The sequence below is a fragment of the Xenopus laevis genome, chromosome 4S, assembly GCF_017654675.1.
Source record: "Xenopus laevis strain J_2021 chromosome 4S, Xenopus_laevis_v10.1, whole genome shotgun sequence".
Lineage (NCBI taxonomy): Eukaryota > Metazoa > Chordata > Amphibia > Anura > Pipidae > Xenopus > Xenopus laevis.
Window position 1 is genome coordinate 57004867 of NC_054378.1, and position 24424 is coordinate 57029290.

The 24424-nt window shown below is 39.0% G+C and overlaps 1 protein-coding gene across 4 annotated transcripts; it reads left to right on the plus strand.

Annotated features, from left to right (window-relative positions):
* Positions 1 to 407: 407 nt before the first annotated feature.
* Positions 408 to 22545, plus strand: n4bp1.S (nedd4 binding protein 1 S homeolog). Of its 4 annotated transcripts, none has more exons than XM_018260664.2 (7): positions 408 to 822; positions 5464 to 6794; positions 7614 to 7744; positions 9035 to 9131; positions 10118 to 10225; positions 11496 to 11603; positions 21328 to 22545. In XM_018260664.2, exons 1-7 carry the CDS (start codon positions 559 to 561, stop codon positions 21872 to 21874), a joined length of 2586 nt encoding a protein of 861 aa, XP_018116153.1. In that variant the 5' UTR covers positions 408 to 558; the 3' UTR covers positions 21875 to 22545. The 4 variants fall into 4 exon arrangements, with proteins under 4 accessions (XP_018116153.1, XP_018116156.1, XP_018116155.1 ...); XM_018260667.2 differs by lacking the exon at positions 21328 to 22545 and adding an exon at positions 17799 to 18048; XM_018260666.2 differs by lacking the exon at positions 21328 to 22545 and adding an exon at positions 17639 to 17788.
* The last annotated feature ends 1879 nt before the right edge of the window (positions 22546 to 24424 follow it).

A 24424-nucleotide genomic window follows, 5' to 3' on the forward strand; every position in this document is an offset into this window, starting at 1 on the left:
CGGCCTCTATTAGCGGCACCTTTGTTTGGGAATAGGGTTGCCACCTGCCAGGTATTTGCTATGATTGACGCCCCCATTACATCACAGCACCGCCCCCTGCCCAGAGTTAGTCAAGCCAAATCGCAACCCTACTATCTAATATGTATGGGATGATATTTTTGCCCAAAAGGTGTCCTTTAAGGTGAGCCATGGCATAAATATATCTAGCAGACAAAAAAAACTGATGTTATTTATAATCACAAATAAGGCCAGTTCTTTTATCCCAGATAAGGTGACGTGATTTCTCCTGATGATTTCCTAATACAGCTGTAATGTCACGTGTTTTAGTGTTACGTAAAGGGGAATCCAGAGCAGATGACGGAGCAGTGTATTGTAAAGGCGTCCTTAGTTTAGTCGCAGGTTGAAATGGTGAAAAACCCCAAGCCCCGCCTCTGAGCCAAAGTGTACAACGAGTGCGTCACACACACGGTGTCGCGCAGTGTGTTTGTTTTTGCTGTCATGGCCGCTGCACTGCTTAGGAGTAGCGCTCCAGGAGTGAGCTGAGGCCGGGCAGTTAGCATGGCTACGGGCTTCGCCCAGCGTTCCTCCGGCAATGGAAGAAGCCAAGCGGCTACTGTGGTGGATGAATTCACTGCACCCGGGGACAAGAAAAGCCTTTTGGAGAGGAGCCGCCCGAGGGTTCAGGCCTTGTTCCCTGTGCTGTTTACAGTGCTGGGATCGTTAGAAACCTTCCAGCAGTCTGATGTGAAAGAGGACGGGGAGAAGCCGGGTCGGATATGGCTGCGGCTGAAGGGAGAGAAGCAAGCTGTGTACAGAGCCAAGGTACTGTATGTATGTATGTGTGTGTGTGTATGTATGTATGTATGTATGTATGTATGTATGTATGTATGTATGGTGTATGTATGTATGGTGTATGTATGTATGTATGGTGTATGTATGTATGTGTATGTATGTATGGTGTATGTATGTATGTATGTATGGTGTGTGTGTATGTATATGTATGTATGGTGTGTGTCTGTGTGTATGTTTGTTAATAGGACAACCCTAGAAGTCCCCCTTCCTCAATGACCTACAGTAAACGACTGGGTCCTAGGTTCATGTCAGGGGCTGCACTTGTCTCTTTAGCTGTAGGAAACACGCTGTCTATCATAGGGCTAGCTAAGCCTCCTGATTGTTGTCTTAAAGGACCAGTAACATTAAAAAAAATGTTTAGAAATTCGTTAGTGCACAACGAAAAATAAACACCAAGACAAATTAAACTTTTAAATAGCAAAGCCTTTATTAAGAAATAACTTACAGAAAGTCCACTTCCTGTCCTCTTCAGAAACGGCGAAAAGGCGACCATCCATCCTGCAGCGATCGATTTCTCATCCCTGGCTATTCACTGAAAAGGCATCGCCTTCATCCTCCTCCTGGTGTCCAGCATCAGCGGTGTCACGGAACCTCCTGTAATTTCCCGACTCCTGATGTGACAGCAGTGTCAAGTTTGTTCCTGTGCTGGCGCGATTAACTAACAGCAGCGGGTTCTCGCACATGCCTTCCACTAGAGTCTCCCGACACACTCGTTCGTGCTAGTAGCTGTAATAGTGCTGCCAGGACAGAGCGCAATACTTCCACGGTCGCAGTTTAGTTTCAGCCTGTCTGTACCGTATGAACGCAAAGCAAAAGAGCATTAGATGAACAGAGGTTACACATTGCTTAGCATCAGCTGAGAGAATAATCACTAACGCATAATATTGTGCCACGGCTGGCACTTCTGAGTCTGCTTTATGAGTATAAGTGCTTTTTCCAGCCTTTTGCCAAATAATGTTTCCAACAAAAGAGACACATGGATAACATAGACTGGCCAGCTCCCCCCCCCCCCCAAGTCCCCCAAAGTTCTTAAGTTGAAAGGCTGACTGCGCCCGGCTGAAACTAAACTGCGCCCGGGGAAGTCTTGCGCTCTGTCCTGGCAGCACTATTACAGCTACTGCACGAACGAGTGCGTTGGGAGACTCTAGTGGAAGGCATGTGCGAGGACCCGCTGCTAATAGTTGATCGCGCCAGCACAGGAACAAACTTGACACTGCTGTCACACCAGGAGTCGGGAAATTACAGGAGAGACCGTGACGCCGCTGCTGCTGGACGCCGCTGCTGCTGGACGCCGCTGCTGCTGGACACCGCTGCTGCTTGACACCAGGAGGAGGATGAAGGCGATGCCTTTTCAGTGAATAGCTAGGGATGAGAAATCGATCGCTGCAGGATGGATGCTCGCCTTTTCGCCGTTTCTGAAGAGGACAGGAAGTGGACTTTCGGTAAGTTATTTCTTAATAAAGGCTTTGCTATTTAAAAGTTTAATTTGTCTTGGTGTTTATTTTTTGTTGTGCACTAACGAATTTTTAAACATTTTTTTTTTATGTTACTGGTCCTTTAATCTGCCTGACTCATACCAACAGAATTATGTATAACATTTGTACCATTTGTGGTGTGTGCTTGGTGGCCCAACCAATACCTTTGTACCCCAACCAATACCTTTGTACCATAGATATCCTTCCAGATCAACCAGTGCCTTGGCATTAGTAGCCTTAATGGTCAGGTATGGCACCTCTTATCCAGAAACCCCATATCCAGACAGTTCTGGTTTTAGGGGTTGGCTATCTCCCACAGAGTCCATTTTAAGCAAATAATTCTAACTTTTAAATTGGAATTCATTTAATTTAAAGTAACTGCTGTATAATGTATTGTTGCCCTGCGCTGGTATAACCATTGTTTTGCTACACTACAGCTATAATCGTTTATGTAAATAAGCTGCTGTAAAGCCACGGTGCCAGAAAAAGCGCAAGTAAGATTGCAGAAAATCTCTGTATAAAATAATGGAGTTCTACTGATCTTATCTGGTGTCTGCTACTTAACCTGTGCCATTTAGTTTTATTTCAGTTGCTGCCATTTCTGCACAGCAGTTTGTTTACATATACATTTGTATCTTTTCTGAAGCAAATAGATCAGCTTTACCAGTGCAGGACAACACTACATTATATTTTAATTCCTTTAAAATATGTTCCTTTAATTCAAATTACAATTAAAATTAATGATTTTATGTACTCTGTGCTCAATGACAGATACAGTGCAGTGCAGCTATGGGCTCTGTTATCCAGAATGCTTGGAACCTGAGATTTTCTGGATAAGGGGTCTTTTCATAATAGGGATCTCCGTACATTTGAATGAAACCCCCATAGTATTGTTTTGTACCAATATGGATTCACAAAGCTTAGTTCTCATCAAGTACAAGGTACTGTTTTATTACTGCAGAGAAAAAGGAAGTAATTTAAAAAAAAAACCCACATGATTTGATTAAAATGGACTCTATGGGAGATGGTCTTCCTGCAATTCAGAGCTTTATTGATAACGGTTTTCTTGATCAGGGATCCCATACCAAAGTTGGAGAAAATGCATAATGTGAAATTATACAAAAGCTCTAAAAGCACCCTTTTCATGTTGAGCATTTTCATATGTTGGTATGGGATCCCTGATCGAGAAAACCTTTTAAGGTAACTTTTAGTATGTTATAGAATGGCTAATTCTAAGCAACTTTTCAATTGGTAAATAAATACAATCACTTGGGGGTACCTAACTTTTTGGTGATATTGATCTGCTCACACGTGTCTTAGGAACTCTGACATACCACAAATCCCTCCTGGAGTGTTTAATTTTATAATGCATATATTGATTTTTTCATACATTAGGTGGATAATTGGGGAAGCGCTGGTTATCGTTGCAAATAAAATGGTTTTTTTTTTGTTTTTTGCAGTAGTGACAGTTTTTCCACCTGTTGTCTAGCCTCTATCAGGTGTATATTTATGTAAAAGGTATGCCAACGGGGATATTCCTAATAACCTATCTTACTTGGCCATGAAAACCATACCCCCTAAATAAATACTTGAGCAACAGATCAAATTAAGTGGCATATTAAAGAATTTTCTCAAATTGGAATATATATTTAAGTAAATTTTGCTCTTTTACATCTCTTGCCTTGAACCACCATTTGGTGATGGTCTGTGTGCTGCCTCAGAGATCACCTGACCAGACATACTGCAGCTCTAACTGTAACAGGAAGAAGTGTGGAAGCAAAAGACACAACTCTGTTTGTTAATTGACTCATGTGACCTAACAAGTATAGTTTGTTTGTGTGCACAGTGAATCGTACAATCCCAGGGGGAGGCCCATATTTTTTAAAATGGCAATTTTCTATTTATGATTACCCAATGGCACATACTACTGGAAAAGTATATTACATAGTAAGTTAGGTTGAAAAAAGACACGCGTCCATCAAGGACTAGTCACTGGATCAAATGGTTTATTTACATAAAGCAGGGTTTTATATATGAGCTATTTTATACAATATATTTTTATAGAGACCTACATTGTTTGAGGGGTATAGTTTTCCTTTAAGTGTAGTTCCTATACAGTCATGAACATGTTGTTCTCTGACAATAGATTCTGTTAAGCATACTTCCTCATCAAGCATGCATAATACTGTACTTTCCCGACTGGCTTCTTGGGAACTCCTACCACACATTTGTTTTTCTGTGTCAGATTTGTAGTAAATAGTAAATTTGTGGGATTTTAGCCTGCCCAACCATTCTGCTGGCAGAAATGGCTTGACACTAGCATAGTTAAAGGGGTGGTTCAGCTTTACGTTAACTTTAATAGGTTATGGAATGGCTAATACTAAGCAACTTTTCAATTGGTCTTCATTTCTTTTTATAGTTTTTTTTTTTTTAAATTATTTGCCTTCTTCTTCAGACTCTCTCCGCTTTCAAAGGAGGGTCACTGACCCCTTTTTAAAAAAAAAAATTCTCTAAGGCTACAAATGTATTGTTTTTGCTACTTTTTATTACTAGTCTTTCTATTCAGGCCTCTCCTATTCATATTGCAGTCTCTTATTCAAATCAATGCATGGTTGCTAGGGTAATTTGGACCCTAGCAACCAGACGGCTAAAATTGCAAACTGGAGAGCTGCTGAAAAAAAAAAATTTAACTTAAAAACCACAAATAATAATAAAATAAAAACCAATTGCAAATTCTCTTACAATATCCCTCTCTACATTATACTAAAAGTTCATTTAAAGGTGAGCAACCCCTTTGAAACCAGCAGTATATTGAATTTGTGAACAGTAAACATGCAATTAGTCATAATGTTGATCTGTACAAGGGAACTGTAGGATATAATGTAAGCTCTGAGGATGTATAAGATAAACCCAATGCATTGCATTATATGTACTGGAGATGTAAACTGGACAGTGTGTAAACTTATAATTTGTTATTCTCTTAATAAAAACTCCCTTGAGCAAGAAAAAGAGGAAATTAAAAATGTGTGTTTATGTAAATGAATGTGTGTTTGTTTCACACGCTTCAATGTTTTTTCTTTTAACCTTTCATTGTAAGATTTGTTTTTAACATATTTTAATCATTTGTCTGCTATAGGAATATGTGAAAGGCATCTGTGAGCCAGAAATGGAGGAAAAGCAGAGTTATCCCAAGGAAATGCACTGCATCTTTGCAGGGGCCCAGGGATCATTTCTCAATCATCTAATTCAGGACACTTGTTCAAATGTGTCTCTATTCGACATAGGGGTCCTCAGCATTAATGGAGGAACTGAACCAGTAGTAATGGCACAGAGTCATGTTCAGCAGTTCATTAAGCTTTTTAAAGATAATGTAAGTTTACCCAATCCCAAAGAACTTGCAGTGAAAAAAAAGTTTAAATTGTATGTTGAAAAACATGCTGATAAGTATACTGTTGACTTATTGCTTTTGCCAAGTGCACTAAAAAGCGAACTCTTAAGTCTTGCATACGATAACCAACTTTCAGGTGAGGATTGCTCAAGTCAGAGTTCAGATGACAAAGTTGAAAGCCAAGTAAAGCAGAAAGACGAAGTGTCTAGAAATGGCGCAGGCACTCCAGTAACAGAACTAACAAGTCAGCTGGATTCTGTGTTTTCAAGTGTTGCAGAAGATGGTCCATGCTTCATGGAAAGGCCGTATTCTGAACAAGACCGGTTGTCCGTTAAAAGGCGCAGCTCAGAAGTGGAGGAAAGATTCTCCAAAAAGCCATTTTCTTTAGAGGCTGTTCAAGAAGATGGCCCTGTTAACCGAAATGCTGACACAAACAATGTTCCCATTATTGACTTGATCTCAGAACCTAGTGACTTTGAGGATTCAGTGATACTTGTGGAAGCTGATGACTGTGTGAGTTCAGAAACAGAGTATAAAATACTTGTTAACTTCTTTAAAACTATGGGGTATTCTCAGAATGTAGTTGAGAAGGTAATTGGAGATCTTGGCCAATCGGAGGAACCATTAAAACTTCTAGAAGAAATAGAAAAGCAGAGCAAAAAAGAGCTGCCTGTACCCCACAGCCATCCCAGCCGTAATAGTACAGAGTTGCTGATGGCCAGAGGTACATCAAGTCCACCTAAATGTAAAATTGCCATCTCCAAGACTATACAACAATCTGCTGCAACATCAAAAACACAATATAAAGCTCCACTTGTCGCAGACAAAGCAGGAACCTCCAACTCTTCTTATGACAAATCTCAGACAAAAGCAACTGTGGAAAACACTATACCTCAAGATCAGAGAACTACTATGACACCAGCTGAAAGACCCTTTCATAATAACTCTGATCCTCCTTTAACCGGAGTCCAGATATTCCAAAACTCTTTAAAAGTTCCATATCGATTAGAACTGAAAAATGAGCCTGGAAAATGGGACTTGAAACACATTATCATAGATGGAAGCAATGTTGCGATGAGGTCAGTGGTGAAAACAGCCTTGTTTTTGATTTCTTTTTTAAATTTCTCAGCTGTGTATTCAAGTATAATGCTGTTGTCTAAACCTGGTTACAAATGCAAGTTCAGAACACTAAAATGCATGCATTGACACTATTCAGAAAGGTACTTGCATTTATACATGCTCTTGTGCAACATGCATCTGGCTCCAGTGTGTGGCTTTAACCTGCTCTGATGAATAACACCCAAGTGTTACTGCAGGGGAAGCCTGAAATTACCAAAAACCTGCACCTGCCTGTAATTTCAGGGTTTCCTAGCACCGATTCTGGGGAAAAAAATGGAATGTGGCTAAAAAAATGGTGACTTGCATCGAGAAACTGTGTTTAGCATATTGCAGTTGGATTGCAAGGAGGTCTGTGAGCTGCGTTTGCTGAAGTACGCAGTCCTATCTGCATTTGAAAAAGCTTTTATTTTAGACCGCAGAAGGGGTGGGCATGTATTTATTTTTCTACCCTGCTCTGCATTTTATTTTTTTTGGGGCAAACACTAATGTCCTTTAGACTAGGGCCACATGATTGCGGATCTTGGCCGGTGGAGAAACGCAGGTCAAGAATTTGCTCCCCCGCTGCTCCTGCTCTGCCTCAGCCTGGAAGCTTTGAATGCAGGCAGAAGAGATGATGATAAAAAAAGCAAAAAGTATTTGTATGAACTATACAATACGGTGTGTTTGTGCTAAATTGGGCAACAGTGACACTGATGTGCAGGAGCTTACTGAAATTCTGTACATTTTGTATCCAGCCTGTTTCTCTTTGTAACAAGATTTTTTGTTTTTTTTGTATATAGTCATGGATTGCAACAATTCTTTTCTTGTCGGGGAATAGCCTTAGCTGTTGAATACTTTTGGAAGAAGGGTCACAGGAATATTACAGTTTTTGTTCCTCAGTGGAGAACAAAACGTGATCCTTATATCACAGGTACTGTTCTACTTGTTACACCAAGTTGCATTAAATTAAAACGTTTTATATGTTGCAGTTATACCTGTGGTGATGTGAATATTATTTATAATCCCTGTAACACAACTGGTCCATATTTTATTGCTTATAAAAATGTTACTGTTGTATCTGAGACTGTGCTTTCAGCAGTAGTTGCTAATCTACAATTTTTCATTTTCCTACTGGTTTGCTTTGCCTAAGATGCCCTTTATTGGCTAGCTTGACACAAGCTTCCTTATGTATACCCCTACTGTGTTTTAACCCCCTTTCAACATGATAGTAGTAACAGATGAACTGTTTAACTGCTGATTGGCTGCCATCATACATTGAAGGTGCAAGGTTAGACTGGAAAAGCAGCCAGCAAGAAGTGCAATGCATGGGTTGCAAAAGTAAGGTTTTTTTTGGGGAAGTTTTGTGTAAAGTAGCATTTTAAACAATTATTTTTGTTTCTAGCAGTATATAAAGCATTGGCAAAAAGTTATAATTTACACTTTTAACTTAAAGGTAGACTGTCATGGGAAAACATTTTCAGTATCGCATCAGTTAATAGTGCTGCTCCAGCAGAATTCTGCACTAAAATCCAGATTTTTTTATATTCAATTTTGAAATCTGACATGGGGCTAGACATATTGTCAGTTTCCGAGCAGCCCCAGTCATGTGACTTGTGCCTGCACTTGAGGATGGAACTACTTTCTGGCAGGCTGTTATTTCTCCTACTTTATTTAACTGAATCAGTCTCAGTGGGACTTTACTATTAAGTGCTGTTCTTTGATCTTCCAGGGAGCTGTTACTTGTATTAGGGAGCTGCTATCTGGTTAAATTCCCATTGTTCTGTTGTTAGGCTTCTGGGGGAAAGGGAGGGGTTGATATCACTCCAACTTGCTGTAAAGAGTGATTGAAGAGCACAAGTCACATGACTGGGGGCAGCTGGGAAACTGACCATGTCTACCTACCCCATGTCAGATTTCAAAATTGAATATAACTTTATTACATTCATTATATTAATATATCTGTTTGCTCTTTTGAAAAATGGATTTCAGTACAGAATTCTGCTGGATCAGCATTATTAACTGATGCATTTTGAAAAAAACATGTTTTCCCATGACACAGTCCCTTTAATGTTTTTCCTGGTATGCAAATATGTGACGCACACAACAAAAATGATGTTATAAAACCAGTTCAACAAGCAATATTTTATCAGGGAACAAAAGGGAACTTGGAGAAGTATGCAGTTCCTATCTCTATTATAATCCTTTTCCTTAATCTGTACAGAACAGCACTTCCTACAGCAACTGCAGGAACTGGGAATTCTTTCATTTACTCCCTCCAGGACAGTGCTGGGAGCTCGAATTGCTTCACATGATGACAGGTGAGGATCACAGAAGAATACCTTATGTCAAATGCATATTTTGCACTGGATTACTGGCTTTCAATAAAGACAAACTCCACTTTTTTTTAATTTTTTTTTTAATTCCTCCTATATCAATTCTATAAAGGATGTAACCCATCTAAATTCACATCCCGTCACATATTTCATCCCACAAGGTCTGTTATGCCACTTCCATTTTGCATTTACAAGCAGATTGCAGTGGTTAGTCTCTTATATTTACATTATTCATCATAAGAGTAAGATCTGTAGCTTTTGTTAGATTTCTTCCTTAAAGTGATGGCAAACAAGATGTTTTGTTTTGTTGCCCACGTTTAATTCCAGCATGTCAACAAAATGCCCAAAGTTAAATTCCTACTTGGATAAATTGGTGGTGGTCAAACATGGTACCACATATTCTCTCTACAGTAATACACGACGCATGTTTTACCACTGTGATTTACATTAATCCTGTAGGAATTTAACGGTCACCTGAGCTGGAGGAGAATAAGAGCGGGTGACTAAGCATACTGTCTGTCATAGCCCTTAGCCATTCCTTTCCTTAGCATAGCAAGACCAGCTTGCACTGAGGTGCAATTCATTATGGGTTGTTTCATTACCTACCTGCAGAGCAGTTAAATCACATAAAACACCCATAAACATACTGTTTGCGCTAACTGTAAGGCATTTTTATTGCATTGTCTTCAAAAAAGTGAGTAAGGGAATACTCTGTGCAAGAAGTACTATGCCTTGTTCCTCATAGTATTGGCATTTAGGCAACTCACACCTGTGCTGTTTTTAGTAAGAAATCTAGTGCTTTTTATTAAATTACCTGCTGGGTACCTTCACATATGTTTTCCATTTCATATTCCTACTGTGTAGGAAGCATGTGTTTTTTTTTTGCTTTGAGAATAGTAATAAGAATAGGATAAATTGCATTGTGCGCTGCATTTATGCTTGCAAATCCTTTTTTTGTCTTGGCACTATAGGTTTCTTTTGCATCTTGCTGAGAGGACTGCAGGCATAATCGTAACAAATGATAACTTCAGAGAATTTGTGGTCGAATCACCTATGTGGAGGGAAATTATCAAAGAAAGGTATCTTTATTTCTCCTTCTATTGTGTTGTGTTAAGTAATATTTATATTTAACGTGGGATCATCTGGAGTAGTATAACACAATCCTGTAGTAGTCATTACACTTTATTGATCAGAGATGTGTGTGTGTGTGTTGGCAAAACCAAATCATAACCGAAAAAACACGATTGCAATTATTATTTAGTAATCGTGGAGTAGACGTGTGCATTTTTCCATTTGCTTGTGCTCAAAGGCCTGGTATTTATGTTAGGGATAGTTCACCTTTAAAAGAGAACAAATGCTCCAATCAGAGGGTTCCAAATGTTTGGACACCAACCAAGCATTGTAATGACTTACCTGAGTGCTCCTGTTGGCGGAAACTGCACTGGCACAGGTCACTAGCAGGTGAGCAATCCTCTTCCTCCCTTCTTTCTTCAGAATCAAGTGGCTGATGCATGTGCAATAGAGCAAAAAAAGCATTTTTTTTTTTTGTTCAACTTTTAACGCAACTGGGCATGTCTGCTTGTGCGAGATAAAAAGAAACTTGCCTGGTGCAGTTTTCTGCTAACTGGAGCACCCTCCCAGGGTATCGGGTAAGCCATTATTATCCTTAGGGGTGCCCTAACATTTGGCATTGTCCAACGATTGGAGCTCATTCTCCTTTAATACTCCTTCTTAGCAGCTACAGCAGCTGTTAATATTTGATATATTAGTTTAGTTTCTTAACTTCAGTCCTTCTGAGCATACCCCTGTTACAGTTGATTGAAATATTATTTGTTGACATTTGCCCCATGCAGAGAAATATATATTTATTGTTGCAGCAAATTGTAATTGTTTAGTTGGCAAATAGCGTACCGACCTACTAGGGCAATGACACACAGATCTACTTGTCATGGCTGCAGAATACAGTAGTTATAAGACACTGTATCTTATAAGACACTGTGTGTTTAAGCAGAGACCGTTCTCATTATTATTTATGGCAGGGTATTTTCTGGCAGTTTGTAGCCTTGACCTAACCCTTTAAATATAAATAATAGTGCTGAATGAACATCATTTTTGTAGATTAGAGATGGCTGGGCATTACCTGAAGACCTAAAACAAAAAAAACCTCATCAATCATTCTGAAAAAAAATTACATGCCACTGATGCATTTAATAAATCTTACACTGTGTTAAAGAGTAGTAATTTGTTTGTTTATTATCATTATTCTTATTATTATTTTATTTACTGGAACATTATTATATCCAGAAGTACGGGACTACATCTTTTAAACCGTTTGTTTTGGACTTGCAGGTTGTTACAGTACACTTTTGTTGGGGACATTTTTATGCTACCTGATGATCCTTTAGGAAGATATGGACCCAAACTGGATGATTTCCTTAGCAAGCAGCCAAGCAACCGGTAAAATAGTTATACATTTTATGATTTTAACTGTCGTATTGGGAAAAAAATTATGGTTGAAGTTTTCTCCCTCTAGTAGCCTATTTATAAAGGAGTGTGCAATGATTGACTCCACAAAAACAGTGTAAATAGTAACAGTGGAATTTATAAAGGCATTATCTCCCGATATTATGCCTTCACCATTTAAAAGGCAACATTCATTACAAAGTTTGAAGTGGTGATAATTTTGAAGATGTGCATATTGATTTACTCACATAGTTTGTGTAAGTCTTTAAAGGGGTTGTTCACCTTCCAAAAACTTTTTTTCAGTTTCGTTGTTTTTAGATCACCAAAAATAGACTTTTCCACTTGCTTTTCTTGTTACATTTTTTTTACAGTTTTTACAAAATTTAAGTTTAGTCTACTGAGCCGCAAGACTAAAACACCAGAGAGTGGAACATTAATCCAGGTGCAGATTCTGAACTGCTACAATTTGCTACATTCTCAGCAGCATCTGTGGAATATTAACTATTATTGTATCTGGACATATCTATACAGCAGGGCCAAATATAAGAAATGTATCCGTTAATCTATCAATTTAGAACAGTTTACAGAGTCTGTAACCCCCCCCCTCCCTGCTGCTTCAGAAATATCTATAAGAAGGTGAAAAATGAAACTTTAAACTTCAATATTAGAAAAGCTATCACAAATCTCCCCAAACTGCCTTCCAGCTAGAATCTAAATCACCGGGGGGATGGCACTCTGCTCACTTTGTTTTCCTTAGTTTCCTCGTGGGGGAACTTCGAGCGACTTCGTAAAACGAAGCGCTCCGAGTGCCATCCCGCCAGCAATTTAGATTCTAAGCCTGCGGGAAGGTAGTTCGGGGAGATTAGTCGCCTGAAGAGGAGGCGATTTGTTGGCGGGCGACGTGTGTCTCTGCCCTTAAAGGAGAAGTAAACCCCTTATTTAAAAAAAAAAACCCTAACCCTACATAGACCCCCCTCCCCCCCCCCCCAGCCTAGCTGCAACCCCGGGCAAATAGCCCTAACTTTTTACTTAGCCCTCAGGGCAAATTTACGGCATCGGAGTTCACAGGTGCCATCTTCTTCGGTCTTCATCGGGTCTTCTGGTGCTTCGGCAATGTGCGTGACTTTCAGCACCTGTGCAGTTGACAAAAACCTGAAAACTGCTCCAACTAGGCATGCGTCTATACGGAACTTACTTCCCAATGAAGACCCTAGAGAAAAAGATGGTTGCTGTGAACTCCAATGCCCTGAATCTGCAAGGAGTTGAAACACAAGGTGTGGGAATCGGCAAGATCAGAAGTAATGTAGCATATGGGATTGCTTTAAGTAGCTAAACTGAATGAGGGTAGGCCTTTCTAAATTTAGCTGTTTTAAGAGATCTTTTGAGAGGTTGGGAGAAAGTCGCACAGACTGGGGGAAAGAATTCCAGAGAATCACTTATTAGGTTTCCCTATTCTACTGGCATTATGAATTAAAAAGCTAATATCTGTCATGGGTTATTACTCGGGTACAAATCTGCCTGTTTCTTAATCTTCTTGAGTTCCTAAATGATTATAAAATTTAACTCTCGGCATGTTTTGTCTGTTAATTCTCAATTGAAGAATGATGGGAGAGTCCAGCAATATCTGAGCGCTCAAAATAAAGAAACTGTGCTTTCAATATCAGAACTGTCTCAAGAAAGGTAGAAATTAGTGATACATAGCCTTATTTGGTTGCTGTTTAACTAATTAAGGCACACAATACAGATTTCTAAGTTAACTAACTTGGGTTGCAGTTTAGGGCACCTGATTTGTGAAAACACTACCTACACCTTTCTGTGTTTTTTTTAAAGACTTATATTGTCCCTGTGGGGCAACAAGGCAGAAGGAAAAGAACCTGCAGTTCAGATTTGCTACATCGAATCTACCAGTCGGTTCTTTCTTGTATGATAAGATGCAATTTGTTTATGTGAAAAGATATGTTGGATTCTGCTTTTAATACTGTTATGCAGAAGTGCGAGTGTTCAGAACATATTTTTTTTTACTCATTTTAAAATAAAACCATTGCAGACAGCATTTACTATTAAAGGATAAGTAAGCCTTTAAAATAAGTGAATGTAAAATTGATGAGGGTGCTATTCTAAGCACTTTTTCAATGTACATTCATTATTTATTTTATATAATTCCAAGATATTAACGGATACATGTCCTGTTAATATGAATGAATTTTGTTACAACAGTGCCACCTGCTGGTCATTCAACAACAAAAGTCATTCAATTAACCGTGCATGTATCCTTTAATTTCTTGGAATTAAAAAAAAAATAATAATAAATGTACATTGCAACAGTGTTTACAATTGCACCCTCGTCAATATTACATTAACTTTTTTCAAAGGTTTACTTATCCTTTAAACAGTTCTTCCTGGCTTGTTCCTCCGTACCCACTGCCTCCTGCATGTGTTTTCAGTGTTTTGCAAATTCTTCCACTTGCTAAATGTTGAGGTCTCCCTTTTCCTTATAAGTCTAATGTATTTTTAGCAGATTTGTGCTAGAGGCATTTAAAAAATAGTCCACTATTGTTTAAATATATCCAGCATATGTGGAACCGTATCCAAATGAGTTTTGTTTTTTTAGTGATGAAACTGTCCATGAGTAATCTATGGTGAAAAAGTAAAGCTCTAAGCATGGGATTGGTTATCCAGTAACCCATTATCCAAAAAGTTCCACATTACAGGAAGGCCATAGACTCAATTTTAATGAAATCATTCACATTTTTCAAACGATTTCCTTTTTCTCTGTAATAATAACATAGTACATTTTACTAGATCCCAGCTAACATATAATCAATCCTTATTGGGGGCAAAACAATCCTACTGAGTTTATTCAATCTAAGATATGTAGTTCCACATTTTCGGAAAGACTCCTTATCTGGAAAACCCCAGGTCCCAAATATGTATAACTGTATAGGATCTGTTGCTGTAATACTGTGTCTGTCTACTCACAACATTGATCATAAAATAAACGTATAATAAGGCAATTGGTCGGGAGTAAAAATATGTAGGATTTGACTGGTCTTGAGACTGTAGTCTGCTTTCCTCCATCCTAGGCTTTCCCACAGATATCATACCTTTGTAATAATGGACACCACTACAGCAGGGGTGCCCAAAAGGTAGATCAGGACCTACCAGTAGACCTTTAGCTTGTGATCAGTAGATCTCAAGACACTGTCAACAACTTGTCTAAATCTCCTTCCTGATTCATGCTTTTTATTCAGATATTTATTTCGGTAAGGTTACAGGAAATGGGTGTTTGTTAAAGGGGTTGTTCACCTTTGAGTTAAAGGAAAACTATACCCCCAAAATGAATACTGAGCAACAGATCGTTTATATCAAATTAAGTGACGTATTAAAGAATCTTATCAAACTGTAATATATATTTAAGTAAATATTGCCCTTTTACATCTCTTGCCTTGAACCACAATTTTGTGATGATCTCTGTGCTGCCTAAGAGATCACCTGACCAGAAATACTACAACTCTAAGGGGCAAATTCATCAAGGGTTGAATATCGAGGTTTAATTAACCCTCGATATTCGACTGGGAATTAAAATCCTTCGACTTCGAATATTGAAGTCGAAGGATTTTAGTGCAAATAGTTTGATCGAAGGAATAATCCTTCGAATCCAACGATTCAAAGGATTTGAATCCAACGATTCAAAGGATTTGAATCCAACGATTCAAAGGATTTGAATCCAACGATTCAAAGGATTTGAATCCAACGATTCAAAGGATTTGAATCCAACGATTCAAAGGATTTGAATCCAACGATTCAAAGGATTTGAATCCAACGATTCAAAGGATTTGAATCCAACGATTCAAAGGATTTGAATCCAACGATTCAAAGGATTTGAATCCAACGATTCAAAGGATTATCCTTTGACCAAAAAAACTTAGGCAAGCCTATGGGGACCTTCCCCATAGGCTAACAATGGATTCGGTAGGTTTTAGGTGGCGAACTAGGGGGTTGAAGTTTTTTCTTAAAGAGACAGTACTTTGACTATGGAATAGTCGAACGATTTTTAGTTCGAATCCTTTGATTCGAAGTCAAAGTAGCCCATTCGATGGTCGAAGTAGCCCAAAAAACACTTTGAAATTCAACGTTTTTTTACCTCGAATCCTTCACTCGAGCTTGGTGAATTGGCCCCTAACTGTAACAGGAAGAAGTGTGGAAGCAAAAGACACAACTCTGTCTGTTAATTGGCTCTTGTGACCTAACATGTATAGTTTGTTTAGTGTGTTTGTGTGCGCCGGGAATCATATGATCCCAGGGGGTGGCCCTTATTTTTTAAAATGCCACTTTTCTTTTTATGATTACCCAGTTTCACATACTACTAAAATGTATATTATTATGAAAATGGTTTATTTACATGAAGCAGGGCTTTACATATGAGCTGTTTTATGCAATATATTTTCATAGAGACCTACATTGTTTCAAGGGGTATAGTTTTCCTTTAATTTTTATTATGTTGTACAGAGCAATATTCAGAAACAATTTGCAATTGGTTTTCATTTTTTATTATTTGTGGTTTTTGAGTTATTTATCTTTTTATTCAGCAGCTCTCCAGTTTGCAAGTGTCAGCAATCTGGTTGCTAGGGTCCAAATTGCCCTAGCAACCTTGCATTGATTTGAATGAGAATATGGAATATTAATAGGGGAGGGTTGGAACAGAAAAATAACAATAAATGTGTAGCTTTAGAGGGGATTTGTTTTTAGATGGGGTCAGTGACCCCCTTTTGAAAGCTAGAAAGAGTCAGGAGAAGAAGGCAAATAATTCATAAACAATAGAAAGAATAATGAAGACCAATTGAAAATGTGCTTAGAATTGGCCATGCTATAGCATACTAAAAGTTACCTCACTTCTAATGCTGCACCAAGTCCAAATAGTCTGTATTTTAGAGAGCTGCACTTCACATTTTTGGTGCTGCTAATTAAGGGAGAACTATCGCGAAAATGAAAATTTAATGTTTCCTCATACTGAAGTAAGAAACTTTCAAAACACAATCAATTAAAAATGTATGCATTCTGGTTTCTGAAATAATAAAGTTTATCTTCACGATTCCTCTCTCAGCATCTATTTCTCTTCATTCTTTGTTGGGTGTCAGATATTCATTAACAGTTAGATCCAATATATCTTATAGGGTGGCTTCCTTTCCTAGCAGATGAATTAGAGCTCACTCAAATAACTGATTCCAATACAAACAAAGTCTAATAGAATAACTGCCTTTTGCACAAATCCTGCATGTAGAGAGACATACTTTCTGGTGATTTTAATATAGAGTGACCTCTAATACATCTTCTAGGCAAAAGGAGCCCCCCTATAAGATAAATTGGATCATTCATCTGACATCTAACTCCTGAATGAAGACTGAATGAGGAGAAAGATGCTGAGAGAGGAATAGTGAAGATAAACTTGATTATTTCAGAAATGTTACAGAATATTTAATTGTATTTAGAAAGTTCATTTTCTTTCAGTGTGCTGAAGCTAATATTACATTTTCATGATAGTCCCTAGACACTGGTCAAATAATCACTAATAATCACTGTGCATTAGTGATGTGCTTGTCGGGTGTTCCCGACCCGCACCCTCCCTTAGCCTGCGCTGGCCTGCATCCGACATCCGGGTTCCTTTTGCAGACCTGCGCTGGCCCATGGATGATGTCACAAAAGGGGCGGGGCGTGCGGCTTTGAAGGTGGAAGCCACCCCACAAAGAAGAGTCCGAGGTCAGCTCGAACCCGCCCGACCCAGCTCAGATTCAAAAGCAAACCGTTATGAGCCATCTGGCCCCCCCCAAGTCTCTGGTTACTGCCTGGTAACCAATCAGTTGAAACCAAGACAGCAGGAAGTAGTATTCTGGCTATTATGTTAGACATCCAGTCACTCCAGCCTTTAAACATTACATTTTGTCTAACTAATTATATTCAAAACATTTTTATTTTATTTTGCACAGCCTATCTATTTACCCAGTTTTTATTTTTATAAATTCCTTTTATAGCAACAGCTCTTCAATGTGTTGGCTCAATATTTTCAGCTGGGAGCATGGGTGTTCTACAAACAGCTGTCCTTACACCTGTGTATAGTGCAGAATGAGCCATTGGGCTTAAGTTTAGAAATGACCTAAGCTGCATAGTAGCCATTTGTGATTCGCTTTTCAGTAACCGTATGAGGCCAAGACCCCACTATGTATGCGATGGCACAATATATGCAAGAACCTCTTTCCACCACTGACTTCTTCATGGTTGAAGACGGCTTGGATTTCGTGCGTTCATCTTCCTCAAGCATCACCTCAAAAAATAATCTGGCCAGAATGGAGATTTTACATTTTTTTGATTTTTGATTTTGATTCAGAATAATTGTCTTTTTGCTTTTAACAACTGAAAGAATAAAACAAATAAAGGCTATGTTGAAGATATTACATAAAATGTAGAAAATAAAGGCTGCTTTTTTTTTTTTCTTCACTTGCAGAGTGCTTGATCAAGCACATTCTTATTAAAGGGATGTTGTAAAATGTTTTCACCCCCCTAATTAATAGTAAAGAAAAAAAAAAAAAAGTTTACACATAAAAGTAGTTGGAGGGTGTAGGGGCTATATATAAATGACAATGTAATAAATAAATAAATATATATATATATATTGTTATTGGGAGGAGCAGGTCATTTTATTTAAAGGATTCATTATTGCTACAAAGCTGAAGTTCTAGGCTGTCACGTGATTAGTTGTGAGTGAGTATCATCAATGCTTTCTACAGCTGTGCCACCGGCTTGATATATCTGGGAGTGGAGCAATAAAAGGCATGTTCAAGCAGAGGGTAATAAGTGTGCAAGAAAATAAGAGCATCATTTTAAGGGAAAGTTTGGTAAATTAGCACCTTACATGCAGTAACGTAACTGGAGGGGGGTGGGCCCTGGTGCGGGACGTGCCGCCGGCCCCCGCCCCCCTCCGTACCTGATTATTTTACACAAAATCGGCCGACGGGGCTGGAAATCGGCAGTGCACAAGCTGCCGGGGTGCCCTGAGGGGGAGCGGGCCCTGGCCCAATTGCACCCTCTGCTCCCCCGGTAGTTCCGCCACTGCTTACATGCTAATATATATTTCCTTTCTTTTAATCAGCCACACATTGAATTTGCAAACATCACAGAAAGAGCAGAAGCGACTGGCAATGAAAGAGCTAAACAACTCTTCTGATTTACTTTTAATATTTTGGTATTGAAAGCAGTGGTGTAACTACCCGAGGTGAGGGCCCACACCTCCAGAGCAGCAATAAATGCTACATGGAATGATTATGGTGCTCGCTGACACTCTTACAGTGACACCACTGATTGAAATGGCAGCTGGCACAAAACCAATAATTTTATTTTTAGCCTGGCAACTTTTACTATGCAAGATTAGATGGACTATTAAATTAAGCACAGGTATGGGATCTGTTATCCAGAAAGTGCCGAATTACAGAAAGGCTTTCTCCCATAGACTCCATTTCATCCAAATAATCCACATTTTTTTCTCTGTAATAAAACAGTAGCTTGTACTTCATCCCAACTAAGATATAATTAATCCTTATTGGAAGCAAAAGCAGCCTGTTGGGTTTAATTCATATCTAAATGTTTTTTAAAAAAATGTATTTCTTTAGTAGACTTAAGGTATGAAGATTCAAATTACAGAAAGATCCATTATCCAGGAAACACCAGGTCCTGAGCATTCTGGATAACAGGTCCCATACCTGTACACTGTACTTAAAATACAACAAATCACACAAAACTCTAGCTGAAATGTATGAGCTACAGCAGGGGTCCCCAACCTTTTTCACCCGTGAGCAACATTCAGATGTAAAAAGTGTTGGGGAGCAACATAAGCATGAAAAATGTTCCTGGGTGGTGCCAAATAAGGGCTGTGATTGGCTATTGGTAGCCCCTATGTGGACTGGCAGCCTACAGGAGGTTCTGGTTGGCTGTACATCTGGTTTTCATGCAACCAAAACTTGCTTCCAAGCCAGGAATTAAAAAATAAGCACCTGCTTTGAGGCCACTGAGAGCAACATCCAAGGGGTTGGGGAGCAACATGTTGCTCACGAGCTACTGGTTGGGGATCACTGAGCTACAGCATAAATTCCCAATCCATTCCCATGAATCTATACAGCATATAAAAAACAAACAAAAACTGACCTTTTAGGATGAAAATGGGTTGGCTTATACTTTGCCCAACCATCCATACCACAAATGTATTTTATTTAAAATCCTCACTGCACAAGAGGAGTTGCTTTAAAGTATGGTTACCAGATCATGTGATTGTTCAGGGGCACTTCTGATAAATGCATATTGCTGGGCTACACTGGTTTCAGTGTACCAGAATGCACAAAGCATTGTGTGAATCAGAATTTTTTTTTAATGTTTACTAAAAAGCATCTTATAATTACATTTCATTGTGGAAGGGAAAAAAATAAAACCAATCTCCAGCGCTGAAGCTGAACCTTTGACCTGTCATATAGCATACATATAGGCAATATGCATGGCTGCTGTGTAAAGAGCAAGTCTGAAGCTGTCAGAATGCTGTGGTGGTTTGGGGGTATATATATATATAATGCTAGGAACAGGATGAGGATACAAATGCAGGAAGCTATTTTGACAGCGGAGGAAACAAATAAGCAATGGTTTTGCAAACTTGTGGTTATGACTGTTACACTGGGAAGCACCCAGAAGATATTTTTCTACCAAAGAAAATCTTGCTTGGCTCAATAGATGGATACTATCTTCCAGGTTTGGGAGTCATATGATGTAAGGGAGCACAGGAGGTATTTAATGGCCCAAAATAATGCCTTGAAACTGATCCTTTATACACCACACAACATGATATGTCTGTCTGTCCAGGCCTGTAGAGTGGTGTGCTGCTTATTTTCCTGAGCTGCTATAGCTAATAAGGCAAGTGTTATTATGTTGGCACAACCTGTAAATCAGGGCAGTTCTTTTTAAACAAATAGTTTATTTTGGAGTAGAGAGTTCTTTGTGGTTTGATACTGCTCTGGGTGTTTCGATATTAAAGATGTACTATTTTTAAGGTACCTTATTCGCTTGCCAAACAGGCTAGTTTATTAGTAGTCCCTCTAGGCTGTGCGTGCGCACACATATTTTGAGGCCAGAGCACACAACAAATTGAGCACACCGTTTTTGAAAACTGCGCATGCAAGTTTAAAATGTAAGCATAAAATAATTTTTAGCACACATAGACAAGAAGGAATTAGAGGGAATATTAGTAGGGTTATTCTCAATCCTGGCCTGCCAGCACAACATGGTTCCTTAGATAAACTTACAGCAGCAACACGTGAATGAGTAAAAGGCTGAGGAGTTCAGACAACTCCCGTGTTATTATGTGGGTTATCCAGAACACTCAGTGGCATGTGGTCACAGTTTGAGAACATTTATGGCACAACTCCATGGATAACTTGCTATCAAGATGTTTCCTCTGTTATGTCCTTTAACCTTAATGTACTTTTTTGCTTAAATCCTACATGGCCACAACAGGGGTTGAGCATTTTGTTCTCAAACACTTTCTTACTGTCATTCTGCAAAATGTGAATAATAAATGACACAGTTAATGCCTTTACTGTCATTCAGGCTGCTCTCTGTTGTAATTTAAAACCACATATGATCATTCACTTGTCATTTATTCATTGGTGTATTTCTGTTTCTGCAGAACCATCCACAGCAGTTCCCCCTCCAGCAATGCCGTGTTCATTCCTATGGATCATTTTGCTCCTCCAAGAGCGATGGCACCAAAAATTGGACTCAATCAGCCCATGGCACATAGAATTGGACTCAATCAGCCCATGGCACATAGAATTGGCCTCAATCAGCCCATGGCACCAAGAATTGGACTCCGTCAGCCCATGGCACCCCCAATTGGACTCAGTCAACCCATGGCACCAACAATCAGACTCAATCAGCCCATATCAACAAAAACCAGACTCAATCAGCCCATGGAAGCAAAAACCGGAGTTAATGAGTCCAGTTTTTTTCACCGGATTAAACCTCAAGAACCTTTTCGGCCAGGTCTGCACAATATTGCCCAGCCTCATCCCATCATGCCTCTACAGAGAGGTCTGTCTGAGACCATGGAATTAAAAGAAGCCCTTTTGAGAATATTTCCAGAGACAGACCAGAGGCATAAAATAAATGAGATCTTATCAGCCCACCCATATATGAGGGACCTTAATGCACTGTCAGCAATGGTGCTCGATTAAAGAACAAGGAACACCAGCTGTGAAAGTTACTGAAGGAAATGTTATTTTGCTTTGGAAATGTGGCCTCAGGGATCAAATCTTATTATACACACAATCTGTAAAGCCAAAACCTCTCTGTAACACTAGTCATGATGAACATGTGCTGGGAATATTGTGCAAGTCTGTATTCCAGGCTTTTAAACTGGAAATGTCGAGTTTGTGCTGTAGACTATGGCGTTTGTTGTTGAAATTCCTTTTTAGCCAGGATTTTTTGGTTGCTCTTAAACCGTGATTATTTGTCTTTATATACGTTTATATAAAGAAATAAGTTGTGATTTTGCCATGCAAAACATCTTGCTATGTAGGATTTTCTAGTTCATACTTATATATTTGTACAGGCAAAAAAACAAAAAACAGTTTGTCTCAACAGTGGGTAGATCTGCAACTGCCAGTAACCATAGCAACCAATTGGGTTTGCTCTACGTGCAGCTTGCTGCAAAAAATTCATGAATGATTGGTTGCTATGGGTTACCATCCAGGTGCAACAGTGCCCAGTGCAGGTAAACAAGCCCAAAGTATATTTGCATATGTTTTGTTTGACCTACAAGAATGTCACTTTTATTTTGTGTCTATTTTTAAGCATCTTGCACAGTTTCTGAATACAGAAACAGTCCCCGGGACTTTAAAATCTACAATCTGTTTTGTTTTTATTTATCAATGGTTGGCTGGGCACTAAAGTCTTTATTCTTCTTTATTCTAAGTGCCCCTTTAATACGGGACAAGACAACATTTAGGGTCAGTCCACACGAGCAGATTTGGGGAGATTATTTGCCCCAGTGATAAATCGCCTTCTTCTTCGGGGCAACTATCTCTCCGAACTGCCTGCCCTCTGCCGGCTTAAAGGAAAATCGTCGTCGGCAATTCACTGCTGCACTCCATTTTCCGAAGTCGCCCGAAGTTTCCTTGTGAGACAACTTCAGGTGACTTCGGAAAATGAAGCACCACGTGTGAATTGCCGCAGGCGATTTTCATTTTACCCGAGGAGGTCAGAGGTCAGGCAGTTTGGGGAGATTGTCGCCCCGTAGAAGAGGCGATTTTTTCACTGGGGCGACTAATCTTCCTGAATCTGCTTGTTTGGACTGACCCTTATGGTGGAAACCCTGCAGATTAAATAATATTACATTTCCATTCACAGTCTGATACAGTCTGATAATCCCCATCCAGTAAATTCCGCACACTCTCTACGAGATGCCACAAGGTCATATATCCATGGGTGTCATGTTGTGAACACCCGAGATAATTGATCCCATTTTATTCTAGTAATAGTTCAAACTGTTTCATTTCACATTTAATATTCTTGTAACTCAAAATCTTTTCTCCATTGGTATTGCATTTAAATTATAGCAGAGGTCTATGGGAACATTTTCAAGAGCATAAAACCTGTGATTTGCTGCATTGACTTAAAGTTTCTTGACAGGTTAAAGGAGAACTAAAGCATAACCAAAGAAGCAGGACAGAAATGTTTCTCAAGATGGCTACCAGTCCAACCACGGCCCTTTAGCAGTAAAGATCTGTGTCTCCAAAGATGCCCCAGTAGCTCCACATCTTCTTTTCTGCTGATTTACTGCAGATCTAAACAAAACAATGACAAAAATATTCTGCACTGGGAACTCATCATTGTCTTGTTTTTTTTTTTCATTTACACTTTGTAGCCTCATTTTGAATTTTTGTTGACAGTACATGTTACAGTATATCTATGGATCAGCACAGTCTGCTTCTTAGGTACTTTGTCACGCTCAGGTAGTGGATCAGTGGGGGAAATTGAGGGTCGGCTACGGGTATAAAAAAATAGATCTGAGCAGGACTCTAGGACAGGTTTCAAACATTAAAGGAACAGTTCAGTGTAAAAATAAAAACTGGGTAAATAGGCTGTGCAAAATAAAAATGTTTCTAATATAGTTAGTTAGCCAAATATGTAATGTATAAAGGCTGGAGTGACTGGATGTCTAACATAATAGCCAGAACACTACTTCCTGCTTTTCAGCTCTATAACTCTTGAGTTAGTCAGTGACTTAAAGGGGTGCACATGGGACATATCTGTTCAGTGAGTTTGTAATTGATCCTTAGCATTCAGCTCAGATTCAAAAATGACCCATGTGCTCCCTCTCAAATCTTTGATTGGTTACTGCCTGGTAACCAATCAGTGGAAACCAAGAGAGCTGCAAAGCAGGAAGTATTGTTCTGGCTATTATGTTAGACATCCAGTCACTCCAGCCTTTATATATTACATTTTTAGCCAACTAACTATATTAGAAACATTTTTTATTTTGCACAGCCTATTTACCTAGTTTTTATTTTTATACTGAACAATAACTTTAAGGCTGTGGTCACCATAAAGTGATAGCTCATCAACTTTAATATAACTTTAAGTATGGTGTAAACTGATATTTTTGAGATAATTTGCAGTTGGCCTTCATTTTCTACTACTGTGTAGCAGTTCTCCTGTTTGGAATTTCAGCATCTTATTTGATTGCTAGGGTCCAGTTTATGCTAGCAACCAGGCAGTGGTTT